The sequence below is a fragment of the Gymnodraco acuticeps genome, unplaced genomic scaffold, assembly GCF_902827175.1.
Source record: "Gymnodraco acuticeps unplaced genomic scaffold, fGymAcu1.1, whole genome shotgun sequence".
NCBI classification, from domain to species: Eukaryota; Metazoa; Chordata; class Actinopteri; order Perciformes; family Bathydraconidae; genus Gymnodraco; species Gymnodraco acuticeps.
The window spans coordinates 45,001-72,904 of record NW_022992081.1 but is presented as its reverse complement, the minus strand read 5'-3'; the positions used below and the strand labels follow the sequence as shown (position 1 = coordinate 72,904).

The 27,904-nt window shown below is 42.8% G+C and overlaps 1 protein-coding gene across 5 annotated transcripts; it reads right to left on the bottom strand.

Annotated features, from left to right (window-relative positions):
• Positions 1–321: 321 nt before the first annotated feature.
• On the bottom strand, positions 322–26,167 carry LOC117537266 (synaptotagmin-like protein 2). 5 transcript variants are annotated; one of them, XM_034202439.1, is made up of 18 exons: positions 26,132–26,167; positions 23,770–23,942; positions 23,315–23,469; positions 20,666–20,732; positions 19,676–19,733; positions 19,464–19,572; positions 17,762–18,304; positions 15,510–17,309; positions 14,273–14,374; positions 13,960–14,048; positions 13,638–13,739; positions 12,800–12,960; positions 12,498–12,600; positions 12,251–12,412; positions 12,072–12,168; positions 11,887–11,992; positions 1,578–1,783; positions 322–1,200 (listed from the first exon to the last, which is right to left on the bottom strand). In XM_034202439.1, the coding sequence occupies exons 2-18, from the start codon at positions 23,868–23,870 to the stop codon at positions 1,052–1,054; spliced, it is 4,110 nt and encodes a 1,369-aa protein (XP_034058330.1). In that variant the 5' UTR covers positions 23,871–23,942; positions 26,132–26,167; the 3' UTR covers positions 322–1,051. The 5 variants fall into 5 exon arrangements, with proteins under 5 accessions (XP_034058330.1, XP_034058329.1, XP_034058331.1 ...); XM_034202438.1 differs by having other exon boundaries at positions 23,770–23,947; positions 26,132–26,166; XM_034202440.1 differs by lacking the exon at positions 12,498–12,600 and having other exon boundaries at positions 12,251–12,413; positions 23,770–23,947; positions 26,132–26,166.
• Between the last annotated feature and the right edge of the window lie 1,737 nt (positions 26,168–27,904).

The following is a 27,904-nucleotide window of genomic DNA, read 5'->3' as shown; positions in this document are numbered from 1 at the left end:
TAAATACAGTTTAGAAAATGAAAGCATAAATATCGAGCATGCTGACCCAGCCTTGGACTTCTTTATTTCTTTGGAAGCTTATAAAGACATTTCTGCCAAACATGGATTGCTGTCTTCCAATTTAAACCCTATCTACCCATAATGCATAATGTGCATCACATGACACTGTAGGTGCAAAACTCATGGCTGAATGTAAAACTATGATCAATCTAATAATGTTTCTGTTATTTAATAACAATGACTCAACTGTACTGTCTATTTTCTAGTGTTGACTTTTTGAAACATGAATGAAACACTGTACCCATTACATCCATAACCACATTTAAAAGTCACAATAATATTCTGTTTATTGATGCAATCACCACATCATTGAACAACAGGATCATTTACAAATCATTAGAGCTCAATCAGAATTTAACTTAGTATATAGTTAAACATTTAGATTGTATCCTCTTCCCATTTTGTACATGTATTCTAAATAATTACTTACATTTGTTACGGTTGAGTGAAGGAAGCAGGATCCAAATGCAGATAACTCAGATTAACCTTTATTTCAAGGATATTGAAAAATAACTTGGACAAAACAGAACACTCCCCGGTGAACTCAGTCACAAAAAAAAGACGAACCAACCCTGAACACAGGAAGAGACAAGACTAAATACAGGGAGGGGTAATCACAGGACGAGAAACAGCCGGGCAGGGGAGGAGAAACACAAGGGCCACAGGTGAACACAATCAGACAACTAGACACACCAGGGAAACTAACGACAGGAGGAAAAACACAGGAAGAAGGACCAGACAAGAAACGAGGAGGAAAACAAGACAGGGAGAACCGAACAGCAAAATAAACCCAAACATACAAAACTACAAACGTGACAACATTTTTTAAATGACAAATTGAACTCGTAGTTATGGCTGTAAAAACCAAAGTACCACACGATGATCATCAGTTATACAGATACGATACCCATCAGACAGAGTGTTGAAGATCCATCCACATGCTGTGCTCTCGTAACGTTTCATCACATTTATCAACACATTTTATACAATCTCACTTTGACATGCTTTTTGCCATCACTAACTTCCTCAGAGATAAAACATCCTCCACCCATTCACCATCAGATTGTAACATCCTCTGCCATAAATCTGCTTCATCTGGCGTTGAATCCATCCAAAGCACCTCCGTCCCGTAACTCTTCCCTGAACACAGCGCAACACAAATGACACACACATTTAAAACATCTACTACTTGAGCGTGAGGCCGAAACAAATACCCAATTTACATCTACGCAAACAGCCCTCGCTGTGATAAATAAGAGTGTTTATTGCATACCATCTCCAGAAGAGGCAATATGTCTGATCTGTTCATTATCTGGACAGTATGCACACTCAGCGTAAACTAATTGAACGCACATTCTGATCACACTTTAATCCCATGTGACCATGTACGAACCAATTAAAACCAATGCTCATTTTATTATTGTATTCATATTGCCCAACATCACAAATCACAAATTGACCACATGAGGTAAGAATCTGTACCCAACCCAGCAGAAGAGTGATAGCGGGGGTCTCACCTGTGCCTAACCCCAGCCTCAGACCACCGATGTGGTGGTTGTTGAGGCGGTCGTGGTCCCACACTGTGATCTCCACGCAGGCCTCCCTGAGGTCCTCCGGCCGGAAGCCGTCGTACACCATGGTGTGGTTAAACATGGGGTTGGCCGTCCGCTTCACCACACGCGTCTTCTGACTGATTTTTTGGCTCGTGTCAGGAAGCACGGTACTTAAGTAAAATGAAAGGAAGGAGACACAAACTGTTCAAAACTAAATAAATCGGGTATTATAAACTTAATAAATCAAATTGAAAAATATTTAATATAATCATAGAATCTTAGCTCATGTTGTAAATGTGAGTGTATCCTGCTCCATCTCACACTAACAGGTCATATTGAATTTAATCAGGCACGTTTTATATTAAAGGTCATCTGTTGTGCAAAATGCACTTTTTGATATATTTTATACATGGCATAATCAGAAACGTCACTGTATCAGAAACAATGTGCGAAGTGTTTTGGAAGTAATATGGTCTTTGTTTACGTTAGCAAGTATCGCTAAAACTCAGAGCTAACACTTTTCTGAAGAGAATATGCGTAAAGAAGCCGGATATAAAAGGTACTGTCCTTGTGGTAAACCCGCGAGAGAGAAAGCGGAGCCCACTGCGAAAATTATTGTGATAAAGGATAATATTTTTGGCACCGTTGTAAGACCCTCTTAGACCACTGACATAATGATAATATTAGGGCTGTCAGTCGATTAAAATATTTAATCGCGATTAATCGCATGATTGTCCATAGTTAATCGCGATTAATCGCAAATTAATCGCACATTTTTTATCTGTTCTAAATGTACCTTAGAGGAATATTTTCCAAGTTTTTAATACTCTTATCAACATATGAGTGGACAAATATGCTTTATGCTAATGTTTATTATCATTTGAACAATGACAAATATTCTCAAGAATATTAAACACAACAGCCTCTGAACATTACAAATATTCACCTCAATTCAACCTGGAACCTCTCTCATACAATAATACAATACAAATGGTGTGTGTGTGTGTGTGTGTGTGTGTGTGTGTGTGTGTGTGTGTGTGTGTGTGTGTGTGTGTGTGTGTGTGGGTGTGTGTGTGGTGTGTGTGTGTGTGTGTGTGTGTGTGGTGTGTGTGTGTGTGTGTGTGTGTGTGTGTGTGTGTGTGTGTGTGTGTGTGTGTGTGTGTGTGTGTGTGTGTGTGTGTGTTCGTTGGAGCTATGTGCAACTCAAGGCATATGCTCGAATGGGAGCTGCCTGGACGCTGCAATCATCACTATCCGTGCTGAGTGTGCTGACTTTTCGTACAATGTCCCACTGTCTGGCTTCCTGCATAAAGTCAAGTGCTCGGCGCAGTTGTCGGCGAAATGTCGCTCCTCTGCTTTCATTGAAACAGCTCCTTATATCCGTTAACACAGCTAGCTAGCACCAGATGCTAACAACAACAATACACGTAAGGTCTCTCTCGCTCGGGCCACACATACACACACCCTCCCGGTCCTCCAGGTGGCCAGTCGGTGCCTACCGGTGAGCGTGGAAGTGTGGTCTGCCGCAAGCAGGCAGCAGGAGCGGGGCTGTCAGCATCAGCTTGTAGATGGTATTTTAAACTGCGCTCTAAAACTACGGGGCGGCCGAGGACAAAAATACACATGCGTTAATCGCGTTAAAATAATTAGTGGCGTTCATTTTTGTTTGCGTTAACGCGTTATTAACGCGTTATTAACGCGTTAACTTGACAGCCCTAGATAATATATTATAATAATTCAAGTACATCCATGAAATTAAAGAAAAATAATTAAATCACACACAACTAAAACAATAAATGAAATATAGACTCAGGCTGGAAAACAGAGTTCTCTCTCTCTCTCTCTCTCTCTCTCTCTCGCTCTCTCTCTGATTGTGAGTGGACCGGTTAGTATAGCGGAGAGCGATCGTTTAAAGTTTACAACTTTTCAAACCATTGTTAACAATTCACTTTTCTCTGGGTGATAGTGTATATCTTTGTGCATCATTTCACCGACTTTGGTGTTTTTTGGTGGTGTTGTTTGGTTGCACTGGTGAATTGTTTGTCTAATTGTTTGTCTAGCGGCTGCAGCTGCAGTCACGCCGCCCGGCATGGCGTTCCGTGGCAGTTGCGCTGTGTTAGAGAAGCTGACTCGCCAACACGCCATCAAGCTCTCTCCACCTGTCGGTGTGTCGGTGGAGGAGTGTGGTCTGGCTGTGGGGGCTGTGGTGGGATATGGCAGAGTTAAATCTGCCTCCCGCATGAATAGTGCAGTGGTTATTTTTTTAGACTGCACGGAGAAAGCTAACCAGCTGGTGGAGAGCAGGCTAGTGATTAAAGGGACGCTGTTACCCGTGCTACCCCTTGTCACTCCAGCTAAAAAAGTCATCATCTCTAATGTACCCCCGTTTCTGAGAAACGAGTTGTTGGAGAGAGAGCTGGCTCGACACGGGCAGCTTGCGTCTCCCATTAAGTTGATCCCCATGGGCTGTAAATCCCCGCATCTCAAGCACGTTGTGTCTTTTAGGAGACAGGTGCTTATGGTCCTGAAGAAGGATGAAGGGGAACTTAATCTGGCTCTTAAATTTAAAATTGATGATTTTGTGTATACTGTGCATGTTACGTCTGACATTTTGAGATGTTATGGTTGTGGAGCGGCAGGACACCTGATCCGCGCGTGCCCGGAGAGTGCGGGTGACGTGCCCGGAGAGTGCGGGTGACGCACCCGTGGTGTCCGCGCTCGCAGCCGGCCCGACGGTGCCCGCGGCGGAGCCGCTACTGGTTGCCTTGTCCACGGCCGGGCCGCCGGTGCTGGGGTCCGCACCAGCTGCGAAGCCGCTGCCGGTTGCTTTGTCCACGGCCGGGCCCGCGCCCGCGGCGGAAACGCCGGTGGTGGAACCGCAGGTCAGTCGGTCCGTGGCAGAGCCAACGGTTTCACGCGTGGAAAGCACACAGGCAGCCGGTACACACAGTATCACACATACGGACACTCAGGTAATGGATGAGGATTTGTTAAGGTTACCTGTTAAAAGGAAAAACGAACAAGTGAGCAAAGGAAGTGTGGCTCAGAAAGGGAAGGTGTCAAATAAGGAGTCGCTGTGTTCCTCCTCTCAGCCAGAGGGAGTCTCAGAGGACTCAGAGGACAGTGACAACGAGTCATTCTTTGACATCGTTGAGGTAGCAAAGGGAGAGGAGTATTCTTTCCAGAGGATCAGATCCTTTCTGGCGGAAACTAAGGGGTGGAGGGGGGTGAAGTTAGATGACTTTTTTGCTGATTTGCAGATCTTTCACAATTCTTCCAGGGTTCTCATGCGGCGCAAAGAAGCCTTAGGGCAGGGGTGGCCAACCAGTCAGAGGTTAAGAGCCACATTTTTTCTCTGTTACTGCAAAGAGCCACATCAAACACACAGTCACTGATACCGCTTGTTTCAGTTTTTTGTTTTCTGGAGACAAGATTTCAGCCACGTCACTGATGCATTTTTGTGGCATTGGGATATATATTTTTTAAATCCTCTGGAGCAGAGAGAGGAGCTGTGGATTATTGTTATTGATTAATGCATCAGTGTTTCTTAGGGTCAAAAACACTAAACCCACAACTTAAAATGAAAGCGTTTAGTTTATTTAATAAAAGAGCACATGTTCAATGTGAAAAGTGACAGTAGTCATAGATTATTTGCAATTTGGTGCTATATATATATTTAAACACCTTGAATTTCAGGGGGGGGGCGCGGGGCTCCGTTGGCGGGGCGCAGCGCCCCTCCAAGACAATGGTAGGGGAAACACTGGATAGTGTTTAATCAACGATAGGTTTCCCTAAATACTTCCACATTTAGCTTCTGGCGTCTTTTTTGTCAACAAGCCAAGGCGCAGCGGCAGTTGCACTCCCACTTGCAACCATGCTTCTCGTTTTCTCAAATGCTCTTGCAGCTAGCGCGTGCACGAGAGAGGGGAGGCACTTAGAGCGTGCTTGAGAGGGGAGGGACTTAGAACGTGCTTGAGAGGGGCGGGACTGCAGGCACGGCTGCAGTGCAGGGAGTGGAAGCAGAGCGCTGAACACACGGCTCTTATTAAAACGGCGCTTTCTCACCGGAGTACTTTCCCCCGTCATTCTTAAAGTACCGATACTAATGAAACGGAGGAATCGTAACGTTTTTAACGGCAGAGTATCGCGGTATACCTTTCAAGTATCGTTACACCGTGCAACACTAGTCAGGACAGAGTCAGTGTCTCTCCCCCAAACTCACACATAAAATTCGATATGAACTGAAGAGCCGCATGAAACTAGGCAAAGAGCCGCATGCGGCTCGAGAGCCGCGGGTTGGCCACCCCTGCCTTAGGGGAACCTTTCTTCAGCGGCCCAGAGAAGGCTCGGTTAAAGAAGATACTTCAGAGGATTAGAGGGGAAACTCCAAAGAATGATGAATAAGTACATCTTGGTTTTATTTTTTATTTTTCTTCAGCCAGGTTTTTGATTTTGTTAGGATGCAACTATAATTTCATTATGAGTGACATAAAGCTGGGCTCTTTAAACATTAACGGTGCTTGAGGGGATGCTAAGAGAGCATCTTTATTTACTTTATTAGGAAACAAGAGTTTAAATGTAACGTTTCTCCAGGAAACTCACAGTACTGCTGAGAACGAGAGTGACTGGAGGAGGGAATCGGGGGGGGAGGGCTTCTTCAGCCATAAGCGCAGCAATAGTGGAGGGGTTGCCATTCTCTTTGCGAGGGGCTTTACACCCTTCTCCTGTACGGTCGATGAGGTCATCAGGACACTTGCTCAAAATAAATGCTGAATTTGAAAAAGTTAAAATATGTTTTATAAATATTTCTGCTCCCAGTGTGGGCGCAGAGAGGCTTTTGTTTTTTGAGAAACTGAAACACACTCTTAGCACCTGTGATAGTGGGGAGTATCTGTTCCTGGGGGGTGACTTCAACAGAGAACCCTGTGCTGGATAGGAACCACCAGGAACCGCATGCTGCCTCGAAGAGTGCCTTAATAAGACTAACAGAAAGCTTTGAGCTGTGTGATGTTTGGAGGCACTTCCACCCGGGCCAGCGGCAGTACACGTGGGTGCACTCTAGGGATAACCTGTTGTCTCTGGCTAGGCTGGATCGTGTCTATGTTTTTAACCATCACATTAATGTGAGCAGAAGCTGCTCCATCAGTCCAGTGGGAATCTCTGACCATTCCCTCGTACAAGTCTCACTTTGTATTAATCATGTTAAGTGTAATAGTGCGTATTGGCACTTTAATGCTTCTCTGTTGGCCGGCAACCATTTAAAAAATGTTTTTACATTCTTTTGGGAAAACTACCGTTTATCTAAGAGTGAGTACAATTCTCTTCAGCAGTGGTGGGATGTAGGTAAAGTGAAGATCAAGCAGCTTTGCCAACAGTACACTTTCAATGTCACAAAGGACATGGCTAGATCTCTGAGAGCTCTGGAGAGAGAAGTGGTGGAGCTGCAGGGATTGGCAGACTCCACAGGAGAGCGAGAACATGTTGAAGTTTTCAAAAGTAAAAGCTCAGCTCTGTCGGACCTGCTGGGTTTTCTGCTCAGGGTGCTCTGCTCAGATCCCGGTTTCAGAACATCGTGAAAATGGATGCTCCCTCTCACTTTTTCTTTGGTCTGGAGCGTAAGAATGGTCAGAGGAGACTGATGCACTCGATCCAATGCTGGGCAGCTGCTTCAGGAGTCCGCCGACATTCGTCAGTGTGCTGTGGAGTTCTACAAAGAGCTCTACAGAACAGAGTTCCAGGCCGAGCCAGAGGTGGCGCAGTCGTTCTATGAGGGCCTTCCTAACGTCCCTGAGGAGGACCATGCTGAGCTGGAGGCGGAGCACTCTGCCCAGGAGCTGCAGGAGGCCCTGCAGTGCATGCAGAGTGGGAAGGCTCCTGGCATAGACGGCCTGCCTGCAGACTTCTATAAGGCTCTCTGGCCAGTTATAGGTGACGACCTGCTGAGTGTGCTCAGAGACAGTCTAAGTAACGGGAGGTTGCCTCTGAGTTGCAGGAGAGCTGTGCTCACTCTCTTCCCTAAGAAAGGAGACCTGCAGGAGATTAAGAACTGGCGTCCTGTGTCTCTACTCTGTACCGACTACAAGCTGCTTTCCAAAGTGTTAGCGACGAGGCTGAGGAAAGTGATGGAGCATGTCGTTCACGTAGACCAGACATACTGTGTACCCAGCAGGTTGATAACTGACAACGTGACTCTGACTCCAGATGTTCTGGACTTCTCCGGTTCATTGGGCTGTGAGCTTGGTCTGATTTCTCTAGACCAAGAAAAGGCTTTTAACCGAGTTGAACACCAGTACTTGTGGCAGACGCTGGAAGCTTTTGGGTTCAGCTCTGGTCTCATAGCCAAGATCCAGGTCTTGTACAGGGACATTGAGAGTGTACTGAAGATAAACGGTAGTTTGTGTGCTCCTTTTGAAGCTCAGAGAGGAGTCCGACAGGGCTGCTCTTTGTCCGGGATGCTCTACTCCCTGGCCATAGAGCCCTTTTTACACCGGGTCAAAGTTACAGGGTTTCTCTCTTCCTGGCTGTAGGGATGTTTTTAAATTGTCTGCGTATGCGGATGACATAATGGTCTTTGTTAAAAAACAAGATGACATCAATGTTTTAACTGAAACTGTGAGCAACTTTTGCAAAATCTCATCTGCTCGAGTCAACTGGGGGAAAAGTGAGGCCTTAGCAGTAGGAGAGGGCAGCATTGACAGCTTGTTGTTACCTGGGGGCCTTGGTTGAAGAAGGGCAGGGTTAAAGTAGAGACACATTTTCTTTGAAGAACTGGGACGGGCTTATAGAGAAAGTGGAAGGCCGGTTAAAGAAGTGAAAGTGGATCCTTCCGAAACTTTCTTTTAAAGGGCGTATCCTTATTTTAAACAACCTTGTTTCCTCCATGCTGGCTCACCGGCTGGCATGCACCGACCCACCCGTAAACCTGCTGTCCAGGGTGCAGGCTCTCATGGTGGACTTCTTCTGGGACCGCATGCACTGGGTCCCTCAGAGCGTCCTGTTCCTGCCAAAGGAGGAGGGGGGACATGGCCTGGTTCACCTGGCAAGCAGAGGGGCGGCCTTCAGGCTCCGGTTCGTCCAGAGCAGGGGTGGCCAACCAGTCTGAAGTTAAGAGCCAACATTTTGACTATGTTACTGCAAAGAGCCACATCAAACACAGTCACAGATGCACGTGCACCCCCCCTCCCTCATTCTCTCTTTTGTTCTCAGTCTTTCTCTGTGCTCCTTCACTTTCTTCCTCCCTTCTCTCTCTCACAGATAAAATGAAAATATAAAACTTCACACACACACACACACACACACACACACACACACACACACACACACACACACACACACACACACACACACACACACACACACACACACACACACACACACACACAGCTCTGCTCAGACAGATTTATTGTAAATGGCACAACATAACAACATAACAATGAACATTGTGTGCACTCGCACACAAACTCTCAGTAAACAAAATTGAAAAGGTTTTTTATCTTACTTTAAATTAGTGAGACTTCTGACATTCCTTGCTTTGAACAATCCTCCTCAAATCTGGCTTGTATTCCGTTGTGGCCACTCGAAGCAATTCTCTCACATGTGTGTCAGTCAGAACAGATTGATGCTTGGATTTCATGTGTCTCAGGGTAGAAAACACAGACTCACAGACGTATGTTGACCCAAACATTGAAAGTAGCTTGAGCGCAGCCCGTTTGACATTTGGGTATTTTTCGATCGGCACAGTTTTCCAGAACTCAAGGGTCCCTTCCCTCAGAACAGGTTTCAGTCGGTCATCCTCTGAAAGTTTGATCATCTCCAACTCGGCCACCGCCTCGTCCTTGACTAGCGGGGCTTTCAAACAGTCCGTCTCAGCATTAAAAGGATCGACGAGGAACGTAATCTGTGGCCTTTTCACATGTAGATCATGGAACCGGGTCGCAAAGTTTTCCTGCAGGGTTTCAACCAATATTGCATAACGGGCTGTTTGCTTTTTCCCGATGGCACCGGTGGCTTGTGCGCTTGCTTTTAGCAGAGAGGGAAAATGCGCTAATTCTCCCTTTTGAAGATGTGTCTTAAACAGTTTCAGTTTGTTAACAAACGCAAATACACTTTGCACTAAGTCAGGCAGCATTTTTAACTTTCCCTGCAGATCCAGGTTCAGTCTGTCCAGATGACACAGCATGTCGACCAAAAAGGCCAGATCCATAATCCACTTGGGGTCTGAGAGCTCCGGATAATCCTTGTCCTTCTGTTCCATGAACAGTTTCACAGCATCCAACAGCTCAAAGAAGCGAGACAGCACTTTGCCTTTAGAAAGCCACCTCACAGTGCAGTGCAGCGGCAGGTCTCCTGGAAGCCCTTGGTCGAGTTCAGCGATGAGATTCTTAAATTGCCTGTGGTTAAGAGCATGCGTGCGGATGTAGTTTACGATTTCCATCACAGGCTTCATGCCGTTGTCTAAATTCAGTGATTTGGACACAAGTTGCTCCCGGTGAATGATGCAGTGGAAATTCCAAAATTCGGGAAATGTGTTGCACAGCCTCACAAGCCCGTTCACAGATCCGACCATTGATGGCGCTCCATCCGTGGCTATTGCAGTTAGTTTCTGTTTGGGCACATTTGCTTTCACAAACACATGTATCATTGTTTCTTTTACATCGATGCCACGGGTTCTGTCTTTTAATGGCACAATATCAAGGAGTTCTTCTTTTATAACACAATCCTTTGAGACTGATCGTGCAAATATTGCCAACTGAGGCTTGTCTTGTATGTCACAAGACTCATCCAATGCCACACTGAAAAACTCACATGTTTGAAGATCAGAGTGTAACTGCGCTTCAATGGCGGTGTTAATGTCCGATATTCTGCGTTCAACAGTGTGGCGGGACAGTTGGACGTCTGATACTGCTTGTTTCAGTTTTTTGTTTTCTGGAGACAAGATTTCAACCACGTCACTGAGGCATTTTTGAACAAACTCCCCTTCATTGTACGGCTTTTTAGCTCGTGCTATGTTCCAAGCAACTTGATAAGATGCAAGCGTTACGGTCTCCGAGTGCTTCGTTATTTTTTTGAAAAACTGTGTCTGCTTTTCTGCCTGACTTTTCAAGGTGTTTATCTTCTGCTTGCGAAGTTCCGTACCTTTTGGGAAGTCATGGTCGATGTTAGCATGGAGTGAGGTGAAATGGCGCTGAAGATTTGAAGCCTTGAAATGGGTTAATGCTGTCTGGCATATAAGGCAAAATGGCTTGCAATTGCGTTCGATCAAAAAATATGAACTCTCCCCACTCTACTAAAAACGTCCTATGTTCGTCTTCATATTTTCGCTTAGCTGTGCATTTCTTCCCTGCCATTTTAGGATCAAACTCAATTCATGGTCAGATAGTGTTTAATACTCGATTCTGATTGGTCAATTCAGAACACGTGACACGTTGTTAATCCAGAACAGACAGACCGCTGTCAAGCAGTTCCTGCCGTTGCTACGTTCAAACAGTAACAACGGACTATTTCTCTTAGCGGATGCATGTCATTTTAAATAAATAATAGTGTACTATTTATGCTCAAAAAAAATATGGCCCTATAATATTGTTCAAATATAGCATAGGTGAGCTTTAAAGGTCATTGTCTGTTTTTATCTCACAGCGTGAAAGGCTTTTGTTGAAAGCCAATCACATGACTGGCTCTGCTCAGTTTGTCTTGACTGACACAATTGTTTTAATGTACGGAAGAGGATTAGGGCCACATGATTTTTTTTTTGGGAGGATTTGAAAAAAAAAAGTTTTTTTTTTGTTCTGAGAAAAAAGTCAGAATTCTGACTTTAATCTCAGAATTTTCTCCCAAAATTTATTTATTTTTGTTCTGAGAAAAAAGTCAGAATTCTGACTTTAATCTCAGAATTCTGACTTTAATCTCAGAATTCTGACTTTTTTCTCAAAACAAAAAAAATACATTTTTTTTTCAAATCCTCACAAAAATTGTTTTAATGTGGCCCTAATCCTCTTCCGTATTAATGAAACTGCTGGAATGAAGAAAAAAAAACGACCTTCAATAAACCAATATATATTAATGTTAAAATAAAATAAAATAACAGGTTGTGTTATAAAAATGTTTTGGCCTATTTAAAAATCTCTCACAGTTATGTTACATTTATTTTAATATTTTCTTGTTATTCTTACGATTAATTAGATCAATCAACCATTCATAATCTTTATGAATGTATTGATTGTTCTTACTATTCTAACTCTTAGTGTCTCCGTGTATAGTTTGCAGGACATCCTACCATTTCACAAACGGGTCAATAATAACTCCTCTGACCGGAGGAAGGTTCTTGCAGTCTTTCACCCAAATCTGCACCTCACCAGTCGCCATCCTTGATGTCCTCTTTCCTGTGGATGCAATCAGACAAAAATAAGCAGTCCAACTCCAAGAATGGAATGGATCCCATGTGAGAAGTCATGTGCTCACTGTGAGACGTCTGCGGCAGGAACCTGAGAGCCACTCTCATCTGTCCCCTGCTGTCCGCCTGCTGCCCAGGAAAAGATGCTGGACTTTGTGCTGAGACCTGAAGGATTCAGCGGGGTGAGTTAAAATCATCCAAACACTTCTATCATGCACAGAGTGTGTAGAATAAACGAAGCCTTTACCCTGGCTTTAAGTGCATATTCATTGATGTGTGTGTTGCTGAAGTCCCATTCTGACAGATCCAGGTCCACCTCACCAAGGAAGCTGTTCCGCCCAAAAGTGTTGTTGTGCCACACCGAGATGTTCAAACTCTGAGTTTTCAACCCTCCCATTATGATGTTGTACTATGAAAGAGAAAGCAGGCAACAACAACGTTTATAAAATAAAGTATACATGTCATTTGAAATTTGTAAAAGACTAAATTCTTACCCTGAGGATTTCATTGTAGGTGGGGTTCAAAGTTTTATTTTTAACAGCAGTTTTTCTCTTTCCTAACTTTGTTTTATCAGGAAGAAGATAACATTTCACATACCTGTAAAAGGTGAGAACAGACAGACAACTCAAGAAACAACATTTAGAGTCAAATCTTCAACATTCTGAGGTAATAAATGTAATTTAAAATGTTTCAGACTCCTTTCTGACCGAACAGTGCCATTTCCACAACCCAAGTCGCTGAATGATATTTATTCTACCTTTGCCATTTTTATGTTGCAGAAATATCAAGCACTTACGGGTCGGAGCTGTTCTTCTTACTGTCCGCCACGGCCAGGTCCCTGCAGTGCACAACAAATATGTGGAACTCTCCAGACTTCTGGATGTAGTTCACAGCAAACTGGATGCTTCCCTGGACTTCAAAGTCTGCAGGGCAGATGCTGCTGGTGCTGCCGCCAACCTGCTCACCACAGAGAGAACAATCATCACTGCTTTCATTACTTTGATTGTCATTCTTTTTTTCATGTTTGTCTTTTGACCCGTAACCCCATACAAAGCATTTTCTTTCTTTAAATGATCCTTCTTGAAATATTGCTGTTTCTTTTGGTCAACACAATTCATAAAATCCATCTACAGCAGTGTTTCTCAAACTTGTTCATACCAAGGACCACTTAACCAATAAAAAAACACTTGCGGACCACCTAACTCCACAAATATCCAAAAACACATCGTTTTTTGCAAATCGCCTGAAAATGTTACAAACAAGTGGCAACATGTGTGATGAAGCTGTTTATCTGGGCTATATCATGCAATTGAAAGTGAAACTTAAGCTCGCTCCATTGCGGAGATATTCCCGGGAGAGTGCGGAAAACTTTAATTAATTAATTAATTTCAAATGTGAAATTTTACCAATATACTCACGGACCACTAGGGGGCGCTCACGGACCACCAGTGGTCCGCGGACCACACTTTAAGAAGCACTGAGTAGTGACCAGCTGTTTTAAGAAATAGTTGAGCTTTTAAAACCTTGAATGGTGAGTCATTTCTAAAGATGTATGTCTTATGTATGAACCGATGGAGTTGTGCGCCATAGACAGGGAGGAACATAATTCTCTAGTGATCTGCATGTGGACATACAGAGGACATGGAGGCCATTCCTGAGGAGAGGCTGAGGTTAGACGTGGAGCTCCCCGTGTTTCTTCTCCAGCCAAAGTTGGTCTCAAAGGTGTCACTGTCTGTCTGATATCAGAGAAGAGCATGAATGACAGTTAAACACATAAACCTAGAAAAAGAAAATTGGTCATACAGGAAAAAAACCTCTGTGAACTCAGCAATAATGAATGATGTGAAAGCTGAAGTGGTAAAGGCATCACTCCCCTGACTGCAGTGCAGATGTTGAACACTGGAGATCATACTTTTTTGTGATGGCCATATGCAAAAGTCAGTTCTGGGTATTCACCTGGTGGTTCTTAAGAGCAGTCACTGACACACTGCCTCTCATCTGCTCAGAGCTGGGCAGAGTTGAGGCTGATGGAGGGAGTGAGCAACCTAGAAGAAAGAGGACCAAGAGTTTAATGTTTTTCACACTCTGATTAATGTGTTCTCTTGATTTATTTCCGGTCCACTCTTCTCCTAAGAAGAGACAATATTATTCACATACATTCCCATATAAATGACATCACGTCAAATGAAATAATAATGAAGTAACATTCTGACCTTAAGCTATTTTAAGAAGTATACTTTAAGTATCTGAAGAATAATTGTTCTGTTACTTGTTTGTGAGCTGAGGTTTTCCAGACTTTTAGATGATGACATGCTCCTTGAAGATAACCTCTTCAGTGCTGCGATCACGGGACTAGAGGCGTCACCATAACCTGCCACAAATGAAAAAAATGAGCTCTGAAAAGTACGTTCAGCACAACTTCTGGTTTACTAACAACCATCTAAAACGGAATGCTTCTGTCTAAATATATGGAAAGTAATGGTATTTTACGCAGGTATAATGCTTAGTAAATCAGTTCAGTATGCAAAACAGTGGCCTTTCTATCATCACGGTGAACACTGGGTACAATCACCAGATTTGGGTTGTATTCATATCCACGGCATTAGCAGTTCTTTAATCACAAAAAGCCAGTCAACCAAAAAAAAAAACTGCATTGAACAAAAACAAAATGGAATTGATGTATACTGGTTAAAGGCTATACAAATCTAAACTGTATTATATGTTAGAAGGGGAAATACAAAAGGTGAATTGAGATGAGTGAGGAAGTTGTCAGGGCCGATATACTCTCAGCTCTCACACTCACTTGATATTTGATATTTTTGATTTTGATATACTTTATTAATCCCCGTGGGGAAATTGTTTCTCTGCATTTGACCCATCCTGTGTTAGGAGCAGTGTGCTGCCATTTTGAACAGCGCCTGGGGATAACCCCACCCGCTGTCATGGTAATGTGTGTATCCATTTCTTTATCCTGCCCACCCTCTCCTCCTGCTTACAGACAGCGGAGCTCCTTCTCTAATTATCGATACAGGAAGTAATTTCTGCCACCAGCTATAACCCTGCACACCTCCTCTGGAGGGCAGAGAACTCAGAGCTCGATCCTTTGTTTAGTTTCTGTTTAACCAGATTTCACTGTGTCTTTCTCCCTTCTAAAACCCTGAACATTTTGTACATATTATACTGAGTTTAAGCTGCAACTACCTCGCACACTTTGTAATGTATACATATATCCTATGTTTATAGTTTATTAAGTGTTAGTAGTAGTTTAGTCTACTATAATGTTTTATTACTTATTCTTTATATTTTTGTATTGTGTTTTTATATATTGTGACTTCTATATACTGTACAAGAATCTTCCTATCTTTCTATTGTTACTATGTAAACATTAACTGTTTGTTCATTTTTTTATTTCTCTTTACATTACAAATAAATCCCAATTTTGGATCATTAAAATAAATCTAATCTAGAAGAAGGAAATGTAAATGAAGAAAGAAATGAAAGCTCACTGCCTTGACTGGCCCGGGACAGAGACCAGGCCCGGGTCGCTGTGTTTTGGCTGGAATTGTCTTCTTTAGTTTGCACCCTCCAAGAATTGACTTTGTGAGGACTCCCTTCAGTGGGACTGAAGTGTGTGAGGGCATCCTTTGGTTTGTCACCCGCATCATTCTTTGCTACAGCAGAGGTCTCCTGCTTAAAGAGCGGGACATGGGCCTTCTCCTGAGGCCCCAGGTAGTGCTGATAGTCCTGAGGAATGAAAGATCTGGCCAGGCATGTAAACGTACCCAACTTCTTCTCTGGAACCTTTTTAGATAGAGGTGAAGTAAAGGAACTTAAACTACTTAGTTGTGTGTGGACGTCCTCAGGAGGTAAAGGGAGAGGGCAAGAGGAGACTTCTATGCTGGATTTAGAGTCAGTCGGCACTGTGTGCTTCGCTTCATGTGATGGACTCTTCTTCTGTCTAGGAACTGGCTTCTTGTGTTGCTCTTCAACCACCTTAGCTTGGGGGTCGATGTCTATTGGGAACGTTGTTAGCTGAGGGCCTCCCAGTTTGGATCTCTGAGGAATGGAGGACTCTCTTGGTAGGACCCTTGGATGACAGGTCTTAGATGGACTCTTCCTTATCTCATCATCCTGGTCTTTTGATCTTTCATTTTGGGATTTGATAGGGCTGAGAGGCCTTTCCTCATATTCTGTTTCATCCTTTTCTTGGTATTGGTGAGGTGTTGACTGTGCAACCACAGTACTATTGGCTCTTGCAGCGACTACCCTGTGTTCCTTATATTCCTTCTTCCAAAGATCCTTAACCTCACTACTCTTGGCTGGTCTGTCCTCCTCTTGACGACTGGAACTAGACTGCCTGGGAAGAGGATCTGGAAAATCCGGTTGTTGCTTTCGGGTTTTGAAGCTTACATTAGAAGTTACAGGAGAGATGATGTTTCTCTGTGGCTCAGAAATCTGTGACTCCATTAGTGAACTTGTTTGGGAGTCATCCGTCTCTTCATCGATGAGAACTGGGTTTGCTCTATATGTGCCATCTTCTTTAGATAAATCGACACAGTTGGTCTGTGGGGACGTGCTGACAGCATCCTTAACTGTCATTTCCATTTGATTTGAGAGATTGTTGTTTATGCTCTTCTCATCAATGTTAGACTTATGGCCAATTAAATCATCTATTCCTTCATTGGGGATGTCTTTGCACTCTTCTCCAGATATAATTACTTTCGGGCCAGTGTTTTCCCTCTCCCAGAAAGCTTTCAGATTATACAGTCTCTCTGGAAGCTCAACAAATCTACCTTCTGCTGCCTCCCGCTGATTGTCTGCATCTGCTGAGGGCACTGATTCTTTAAAGGGTGTGTTCTGCAGTGCTGTAAGTTGTAGTGTTCTGACCTCTGTCGTCTCTGTAGCTTTAGCTTCTTGTTTAACACTTGCAGGTTCGTCCACAGTCATATCTGCAGCACGTGGAGAGAGGTTCTTGGTTCTGCACTGTTCCTTCTGCTGAGGTATCTTCGCCTCTTCTTTTTGTCCTGTCTTTACTTCATCAGTTTTCTCTTTCTCTCGTCTAAATAATCCGGGCAGTCTTTGTCTAGGCTTTGGTGAGACAGAATTAAATGAGCCCTTTGAGCTGCCAGTAGACGGCTTGGTATCTTGGGTCTCCTCAACAGCAATGTCAGTTTTTTGTTCAGGCATTTTTTGGGGATGATTGTGGAATCCATGGTGCCAGTCTGTGGCCTGAGAGGGAGGCCCAGCAGAAATGAGTGTGGTCACGGCAGGGCTTACAAACTCTGAATGATTTTGCTCAGAGACATCTGCAAAGAGAGAAAGTACGACATGTATCAGTCATGTACATTGTATCCCCTTTACACTGCACAGTATCATTTCAAATATCCTCAAATCAAATCAAGTTTTGTTTCTATGACCCATTATCAAAAAACACTGTCTGTGTAGATTATTAAGAAAGCACTTCAGCCACACTACTTTGGGACAAGCAATGTATATTTCTAATAAAGCAATGGGGAAAGTTCAACACATGGCACAATGCCATATCAGTTTGCATTAAAACCCAGTAAAGCCAAATAAAACAGATTATTTCTTCCTTTTCTTATCCACCACTCTCTATAAGCAGGCATAACAGAGCTACAAGCAAGAACATGCACGGGCAGGATGTCTACATGTTGATGAATGAGTCACTGGTTGTTAGTTTGATTTATTGATTGATTGGCTGTTTAATTGATTGATTGGTTTTGAATAAAACTCTTACCACCAAGGACCTGTTGGCCAGCTTCTTGCTTTTGAAGGTTTGCCTCATTTTTGCAACTGAGTTCACCTTCCTGTAAATCCACTTTACTCTGATAGAGAGAAGGCATACACGGACCAACGGCGGTACCGCCACTTTTCTCAAGGTCACTATTATTTTCTGTGTGACAGGGAGTGTTGGAGTCGATGTCCAGCAAACTGTGCTCTCCCAGCTCCTTCCCCTGGAGCCACTCCACGTCGTGACGACCGACCGTGGGGCTGAACCTCACCTGCTTCCTGTCTATCCAGGCCTCAGCAGGAGGGTCCAGGGGGGAGAGCAGGGGGTCTGCAGGGCTACAAAGGGACAAGTGCTTGAGGATGCCTCGCAGAGCAGCAGAGTTATTCTGCTGAGCCCAGGGTCCGTCCTCCTCAACAGAACAGTCATGAGAACAGATGCTGAATGTTCTGTGTTCAGGCATTGCAATTAGAACAGATGCATTCTGGGTGATCAGGCTATCATTAGGGCTACTTGCATAAGAAACGCGGCTTTCAAATGATGATGAAGATTCTGAATGAGACAAAAACAAATGTACACAATATTTACCGACAACACAACTGTGTGTTTTATCTTTGAGTGTTTAAAACCAAACAGAGAACTGAATCACTGCTGACCTTCAGCAACCCTCAAACAAAAATAATCATGTTCATAACCATCAGCCTCTATTGTTCTTTCATCGCCTCATATCTGAAGAGATCACTTCGACCTTATTACTTTTGACCGCAGTCTTTCATTAATGTTGGAAAGTTTTGGTCTATGAAGTTTGTTATGTTTCACGTGTTCCTGTTCAAATATTTGCTCAAAAACGTTGTTCTTCCTTCCTTCACTAATCATCCAACAACAAGAACGTTTGTAATGTGGTATTGGTACACTTTCTTCAATATAGGATCCAAAGACTTATTAAGCCGGTACCTTGAGACACCTCGAGGAAGCAGGCCTACATTTGTTCTCTGTATGAGTTTACACTAGGTGTCTTGAGAAGTGCTTTGTTTAAAAAGCCTACAACTGTTTATTTGAAAAAAATCGAATGTTTCACTGTTTTCAAAAATACTGTGGCCTGCATACAGTATACTGTAAGTAAGGCTAATTGTTTTGTCTGGCACCAAAAATCTAGAAGCAAAATCAGCGTGAACTTTCAGAACATATTATTTCTCCAACAAAAACATTGTTTTAAGTTCCTCGGAAATATTTCTAGCAGCCACAAGTCATGCGGTGAAGATTAAGGCTTTGGAATGTTCTTTTCTGTAATCCTCTGGCTAGTCTGGCGGCCTCGTGTATTCACACTTCCCTTCTCTGCCTGGGAAAATCTGCCTGAGCACCAAATCATTTCACTATGACTGGATTAATCAAACTTGGAGATATTGGCAGAAAAAACCAAGACTCAGGCTGAATAACTTGGATGTATACAGTATATAATGGTTGTCTCTGTTATGTAGATCTAGCTAATGGCGGTGGTTCTTAAGCTTGTAAATAATTAAACTAGCACTGACACCCAGGTGTCAAACAGCATACATTGGTTTGTAATGCAACTTTCACTAAATGTCCATCAAGCATTCCACTCAATTCAAAACACAACACATGTTGATTCATTAGAACAAGTAATCCACTCACATTCACAAAACATATTTAAGACAGAACACACAGACACGAGTGACGATACTGAACTCACCCTGGTTCAGTGTGTGGGTGTCATCCACCGCTGCGACCAATAGCTGACCGTCCTTTTCTTCAAAAGTGTGACATGCAATGACCTCACTATTGAATGGATTTTTTCTTTGCTTCAACAAAAGAAAATTAATACATATAACATCTGCAAATCACGGACATGTGGAAGCACATGCTGTTTTTCAAATGTTGGACTTTCTTTAGTCAGAATCCTACCTTTGTGGGTGACTGTAAAAGTGATCTAGGTGTTTCAAATGACTTCTGGTTCTCACATCTATAAAATAGACCATGATAATAAGAGCTGTGGACAATGTACTTCAAACTTCAGGCTTTTGAAAGCAAATGATTTCATCTTGGATTGGAAAATGTGCATGCTCATGTTAGTGATTAAACAATAATCTCTTAACAATGCCTGTTTTTTTTAGCAGTGTACTTACCAGCTGAAACAACAATACTTCTTCTCATAAAGGATACTGTTGATACAGTTATATACATATATAACTGTATATGTATATATATAGTTGCTATCAAGAACAGGCAGGTACATTCTCACATGTAAAGTCACTGTGGAATGAGTTCAACAATGATATGTGTAAACGCTCCTCAGAAGCAGTGGAAAACATGAACATGTGAGACCTGACCTTCTAAGAAGATTATGGGGCCAAATACAAAGTATCCATTTAGTGTGTGCACAACTCCTCTCTGGCAAATGACCCAAGTAATCTACTGCTGAAGCATGTGATGGTGCTCACAACAGAATACACCGTATGTTCTGTTTTTACTTTGTTGAGTTTTCTTCACAGTTTTCTTCAAAGCTGCAGGAGGCAGCTGTGTGTTTGCTGACTCTGTCTGAAGACCATACATTGAGTGAATCGCCATTTCAAATCCCTCTGTTATTCTGCTCCTTGTCTGCTAAACATATTCTATGTTTCTCATTCAAAACAAATCCAATGACCAGAGTCAAATGGATTCTACTGACAAGTGTTGTGTGCATATCCAGTTCCTAATGGAGCTGTGCCAATGATGAACTTCTTTAAGGACTTCAAATGAAAACTGAAACTACGTATTTGTGAGATGTTTTTCAAAACCTTAACACATAAACATGATAAAGTAAACTTATATCATTAAAAAGTAGAACAACCTGTCTACAGAGTGCTGCTGGAGTGGTGAAGGGAAGGGTTTTAACTGAGAGGGTCCCACACTCACCTGTCACTGCTGGGCTGCATGGGGGGCTCCTGGAGGAGCCCACAGATTACAGGGGGGACGAGTTCCACTGCAGCACACAACACACAGACAGTTACGTATTCATAGTAACTCATGCCATGATTACCAAACAGATGTATGTGAAAACAACCCAGATCTAATGATACGTCTCCATGATCACATCCCAGCTAGCCTCTAGTCTAGAGCCTCCAAGCATGCATTCATTTGAAGGTGCTTTATGTAGAATATGGCCCGGATTTGATCAAAAAACATTTAAAAGAATGAACTAACATTGTCATCATATTGTGAGCTGACATTATGTCAGAGACACCTATGTATTATGTTGCAGCGATGTCTACTGAAAGAGCATGCTAACAGCTAGCTCAGAGTGCTGTCTTCCTGGAGAGGAGAGTCGGCCCTCAGTCCAACATGAGAGGCCCGTGAAGCAGAGCTCAGAGGTACAGGGTCTGGACTGCTCTGAGGTACAGGGTCTGGACTGCTCTGAGGTACAGGGTCTGGACTGCTCAGAGGTACAGGGTCTGGACTGCTCTGAGGTACAGGCAGGGCCGTTTCTAGCTTTTTGGGGGCCCTATGCAAGATGCTATTTGGGGGCCCTAGTTTTGACAGTTTTTTTAACTACAATGGGGGGAATTCCGAAGCCTTTAAGATGATCTGTGGAGATGCATCAATCTGTTACACTTTAATAGGAAAACAGGCTAATTTCACGAAAACCAAGCAATTGAAAATTACAAAAAATGATATTAAAAAGGTAAACAATAATAAGGCTCCTCTATGTCAATAAATGCAAGAGATGCAGTATTTTCTCAGCTGTCAGCCCAACGATGATTTGGACTTTATTACTCCAAAAACCCAAGCCACAGCTTTGCTATCATTGCAGTTTAGTCGTGTTTATATCCTACATTGGATTTGTAAGCATATACTGCTTCACCGAACACTCACAGGAGGGGCTTGGCTGTCTACAAATAAAGACGGCTCATTTTAATTCTCCCCAAATATATTGAGGCTGAACCTGAACTTTGAATTCTCTGCTCCCATCATAATCTTGGCGATCTTGTTAAAATTGTGAATGCAGAATTAAAAATACTATGTAACTGGTTTGCAGTTAATAAATTATCCCTTAATGTGGCCAAAACAAATGACATGTTATTCAATACAAAGTCTGAGAGTAGAAATGACTGCATTATACGGATTTGCAATACAGAGATAGAAAAAGTTGGTGCATGTACATTTTTAGGACTGCTTGTTGACGAAAAACTCAATTGGAAGCACTATATAAATTATGTACAGACTAAACTGTCAAAAACAATAGGTATTTTGTATCATACTAAGAACATTCTTGAAGACAATATATTCTTTATAACAGTCTATTTCTCCCTTACCTTTAATACTGCTCCGAAATATGGGGAAACACGTAGGCTACTCAACAAATCTACAAAAAATAATAACATCCCAAAAAAAAGTATTACGAATAGTCTGTGGTGTTGGTAAATATGAACACACAACTCCCATATTTAAAAAAACTCAATCTATTAAAATGTGTTGAGATAGTACAGCTTAAAACAGTACTGATTATGCACAACATTTTCCATAACAAAATGCCTAATAACATTCAAAAGCAGTTCCAGACCACAGCGTGAACATACGAATGTAAAAAAAGTCACTTGAAAATAAGTGTTCACAATGTCTATATGCAATTATGCATATATTATTATTATTATTATTATTATTATTATTAATTTGCCAAGTGCATGACATACCTATGTATATATAGTATTTTAATTTCCAAAAAAAGTTGTTGAAACTGCTATTGACATGTACAGAAAATGACCCTATATCTAGTTTTCGTATATATATATATATATATATATATATGTTAAAATATATATATATATATATATATATATATATGCATTTATTGTTTTCCTGCCCTAACTTTTATTTAATTTGTTCTCCTGTTTTCTTTATTTCTTTGTACTCCTTCATTTCTATACGTTTTTGACGCAATAATGCCGCTGTATTAGGATGATGCACGGGAGGGCTACTTTCCACAAGCTATGCTTCAGCCCTCCTGCTTCTACTAATGTTGTTCATCTTTGTGTGTATGAATTAAACTTTTTTGTTTTTCGGATGAATAAAAAAAAAAAAAAACTTTCAGCTTGGGGGCCCCCTAGTGGCCGCGGGGGCCCTATGCCCCCGCATAGTCCGCATATAGGAAGAAACGGCCCTGGGTACAGGGTCTGGACTGCTCTGAGGTATCAGCTGAGTTTATATCCTGTTTAGCAGCAATCAGGGTGAGGCGAGGGTATAAGAGTTTTCATAATAGCGTACGAGACGTTAGCTATGCTGACTCCATGAGACTGAAATGTTCATTACACACCAGAATACAACACATGATGAGATCCTTATGACCTGAAAGGCCTAACCCTAATCACCCAACACTCTGATGAGCATGTCACTGTTTGTTTTGCTTAAGATTTTGAGAGATGGTTTCTGGTGTTCTCTTCTTCATGCACTTCTTTACACAGAGGCCAGATGTATCTTATTTCACAAGCACACTTGCATTTTTAGGAATTACACTAGTGTCACAATATTTACACGATAGAACAGCCATGCAGGATAAAGAACACTCACATATAGTCAGCGGTCTATGTGAGTGTCTCATGGAGGCCCTGATGATCTCGGAGCCGTGGATGCGGTCCTGGTGACGGAACTGCTTGATCTCGTAGAACCATTCTCCAGTCATGTACCTCAGCTGGCCTCTATCATTCACCATCTTCTGGAGGTTCCTGAGGGCAGACATATCCATTTTAAGTCACTACTTCATTATTTAGAGCTTTTATTTCAAATGGTAGTATTGAAGCATTTCATACATTTTGTGCAAAGAATCTAAAGATCATGTCTGTGGTGCGTTGCAAGCAACATTTTAACTGCACCTGCATCTTTAGGTAGCCAATGTACAGTATACTGTTCTACTAAAGTTCTGTAAGATTCAGATGATATCATTTCTACTCATCATGGCTGTGACAGATCAAACTGATAGAGCGAGAGATTCGTTTGTACCCAGAACCTGTGACTCAGAGACTTACAGCACTCGCTGCTCCTCAGCCTTCTTCAGCTCCGTGTCTCGTCTCAGCACACCCAGGATGGCGTCCTGCTCCTCCTCCGTCAGGAAGCTCAGGTCGATCATGGTGCTGCTCTCAGTGTGAGTCTAGAGGTGGATCATGATCACCGCTCGTACGGTTCTTCATGAAGTCCTGATCTTTACTGAATCAAGTCAGTGTCACAGTGATTAGTGCTTAAAACATTGTATACATGTGTGTATTGTATCCTTAGTGCTTTTGTTTTCCTTAAGCCAGGTGTTCCTCTGCAGCATGTTCTGTATTTGGTTCTGTTTTCTCTATGCAGTTGTTATTCTCTGGCTAAGTCGTACAGATATCATTTAAGTGTGTTTTGTCTGTATGCATGTGCTTCTTTAACTGTCGGTGTGTCAAAGATAATAATGTTTAATCCACAGAAAGAAAGCATGTATCATATGAGAGTGCAGAGCAGCAGGTTATGGCTTGATGCTGCAGCTACTTTCACTCAAACACAAAGATTGTGTGTGCTCTGCCTCTCACTGACCCCCCCTGCCTCTCACTGACCCCCCCTGCCTCTCACTGACCCCCCCTGCCTCTCACTGACCCCCCTGACCCCCCCTGCCTCTCACTGACCCCCCCTGCCTCTCACTGATCCCCCCCTGCCTCTCACTGATCCCCCCTGACCCCCCCTGCCTCTCACTGACCCCCCCTGCCTCTCACTGACCCCCCTGCCTCTCACTGACCCCCCTGCCTCTCACTGACCCCCCCTGCCTCTCACTGACCCCCCCTGCCTCTCACTGACCCCCCCTGCCTCTCACTGACCCCCCCTGCCTCTCACTGACCCCCCCTGCCTCTCACTGACCCCCCTGCCTCTCACTGACCCCCCCTGCCTCTCACTGACCCCCCCTGCCTCTCACTGACCCCCCCTGCCTCTCACTGACCCCCCCTGCCTCTCACTGACCCCCCATGCCTCTCACTGACCCCCCTATCAGACACTACCATCACCTACTGTCTATCAGAGTGTCAGGGTTATAATACATGCACACATTTGATTACATAATGAGAAATAACCGCATTGATCTTTAAGTTTCTTAACTGTAGTCATGCCAACAGAAAAACTAAATCTCTTTTTTCATAATGATTTAAACTTTTTTTTTAAATCTTTACAAAGCTGCTGCTTTTCCTTCTGGAGCAGATCAGATGTGTCTGAGGAATGCCTGCGTGTTCTAACAATGCCCACACACCACCAGAGAGCTCTGAAGACATCTGATGGGAACTTGAGTGGAGGGTTAGGGTGATAACCTGCACACTATTTGCTAAACACTCTCTTTGCTGAGTGAACATTTGTTCTTGTTCATTTGCTCTAACGACAATGGTAGTTATGTTATTGTGACTTGGTTTTAGAAAAGGCCATGTTGGCTCACATTGTTCATTCTTGATCCGAGTTAGGAACGTTGTAATCGCCTCCTCTTCTCAATTACAAGGCTGCGTGAGGACTGCGCTGTAAGCAGGCTTGAATAAAAGGCTCTTTTATGTGGGAGTTCTTCATTTTAAAAGAAGAATGTTGCATGTCCTGTTTCTCCAAAAGTCTATCTAGAAGACAGAGGATATATTTCCTTATTGTTGTTTGATTTATTTCTCCATAACTTCCTTTAAGAAAACAAGATTTAACAAGCTAAAGTATTGCAAGTGCATTTGCTGAAAAGACTCAAAGCTGGACTGGTGTCACAAGCCTAATTTCTGCCACTGACTGAACACTAAGTCCAATCCAACTGTTGAAAAGCAAAGACTAACAGCAGAGGACTGTGCAGCTGTATGACATGCACTTATGAATGTAAATATGGGTTAAAAGTAATGTAACTATGTTTTAAGCACTCCCTAATATGGGCAAAAGAAAATCCTCAGGTAGATCTTTTATAGTGTATTGTATATCCTTTAATCTAACTTCATCATCTAAAAAGAGAGCTGCAATTCATATCATGTAGAGTTAATGTGACCTAAAATAGGATTGTACATCCACACACCGGTCATCTAACAGCATGTTTCTCTGCAACGGATATGACTTTGATTGGAAGTTTAAAAGGCATTCATGGATTTTCTGGTGGATTAAGAACTATGAAGAAGTATAGTTTCGTAATAAAAAATCTACACCATATTCCTATGAGGAATTGTAACATGACTTAGCAGAGTGGGTCATATGTTAGTGGTTTAGGGATCTGCTACCAGATGACAATAACAAACGTATAGATCTCCAGAGAGAAGTGCACTGAGCATCTGGATCTCACTTTGCGTAACATTTTTATAAATATTTGCAGTAAGAGTGAAGGAACAACAACACACAGAGCAGAAAGACAGAAAGCAGTAAGCTCACCTCTGATAGGGCTCCTCGCTGCCGGAGAGCTCTCCTGAGACTGACCCTGAGGAGCTGCAGGGGGGGGACAGCAGGGTGGGGGGTGCAGCAGGGGGAGGAGCAGCACCTTCCGCAGCCTGCATGTTCACTGAAGACACACACTACTCTCCAGTGCTGTTATTTCACCTGTTGGTAAGTCAAGGCAAGTTTATTTATATAGCACCTTTCAACACAAGGCAATTGAAAGTGCTTTACAAAAATGAAAGACATTAAGCGCATTAAGAAATAGTGCAGCGGAAACACATTTTAAAACGGCATTTAAAAACAGTCATTAAATAGCAGAAATGCAATGTTGAAACTGATAAACTTTAGTTTTTTTGGCAAATATTCACTCATTTTTTACATTCCAAAAAGGCTGGCTGGGACAGGGGCATGTTACCAGTGTGTTGCATCACCTTCCCTCTGTTGTCGTACTTTGTGCTTCATAATGCGCCCCACATTTTCAATGGATACAGGTCTGGACTGCAGGCAGGCAGGTGTAGTACCCCCACTCTTTCACTACGAAGCCACGCTGTTCTAACACGTCCCTGAAAAAGACGTCGCTTGGAGGGCAGCATATGTTGCTCTAGAACCTGTCTGTACCTTTCAGCATTAATGGGCACTAACACCCCCCATTCCATCACAGATGCTGGCTTTGAACTTTGTGCTGATAACAATCTGGATGGTCCTTTTCATCTTTAGCCGGAGGACACGACGTCCACGATTTGCTCAGATTCTCTGAATCTTTTGAGGACATTATGGACTGTAGATGATGAAATCCCTAAATTCCTTGCAATTGCACGATTCTTAAACTGTTGGACTGTTTGCTCATGCAGTTGTTCACAAAGTGGTGACCCTCGCCCACCCTTGCTTGTGAACGACTGAGCCTTTCGGGGATGCTCCTTTTATACCCAGTCATGCCTCACCTGTTTCCAGATAACCTGTTCACCTGTGGAATGTTCCAAACTGGAGTTTTTTCAGCATTCCTCAACTTTCCCAGTCTTTTGTTGCCCCTGTCCCAGCTTTGTTGGAACGTGTTGCAGGCATCAAATTCAAAATGAGTGAATATTTGCGAAAAAAACTAAAGTTTATCTGTTTGAACATTACATGTGTTGTCTTTGTACTGTATTCAATTGAATATAGGTTGAAAAGGATTTGCAAATCATTGTATTCTGTTTTTATTTACGTTTTATTTTTAAAAATACTCTCTTTACTGTATTTGCACATGTAAGATTTGTTGTTCATTTCTGTTTGTATGTCACACCCGGAGGGCCAACACTCTCTCCTCCTTCAAAAAGTCCTCAAAACTCCCCTTTCACTGTTCTCTTCTCTAATCGTCAACCCTTTTCCTCCACTTGGACTTTTTAATCTTATAGTAGTTATTTTCTGTCTGCTGGAATGGCGTGTAAATGGTAAATGGACTGTACTTATATGGCGCTTTATCCAGTCTTTAAGACCCCTCAAAGCACTTTACTTGCTACATGTCATTCACCCATTCACACCCATTCATACAGAGCGGTGTATAGTTACTCTAGGAACTAACATCCACACACATTCACACACCGTTGGCCATGCCATCGGGAGCAACTCAGGGTTAAGTATCTTGCCCAAGGATACATCGACATGTTGACTGCATGGGCAGGGATCGAACCCGCAACCTTCTGGTTGAAAGACGACCGCACTCCCTCGCAGCCACAGTCACCCGTGTATTTTAATTTGAATACATATTGGTGAAATAAAATATATGCCGATGTT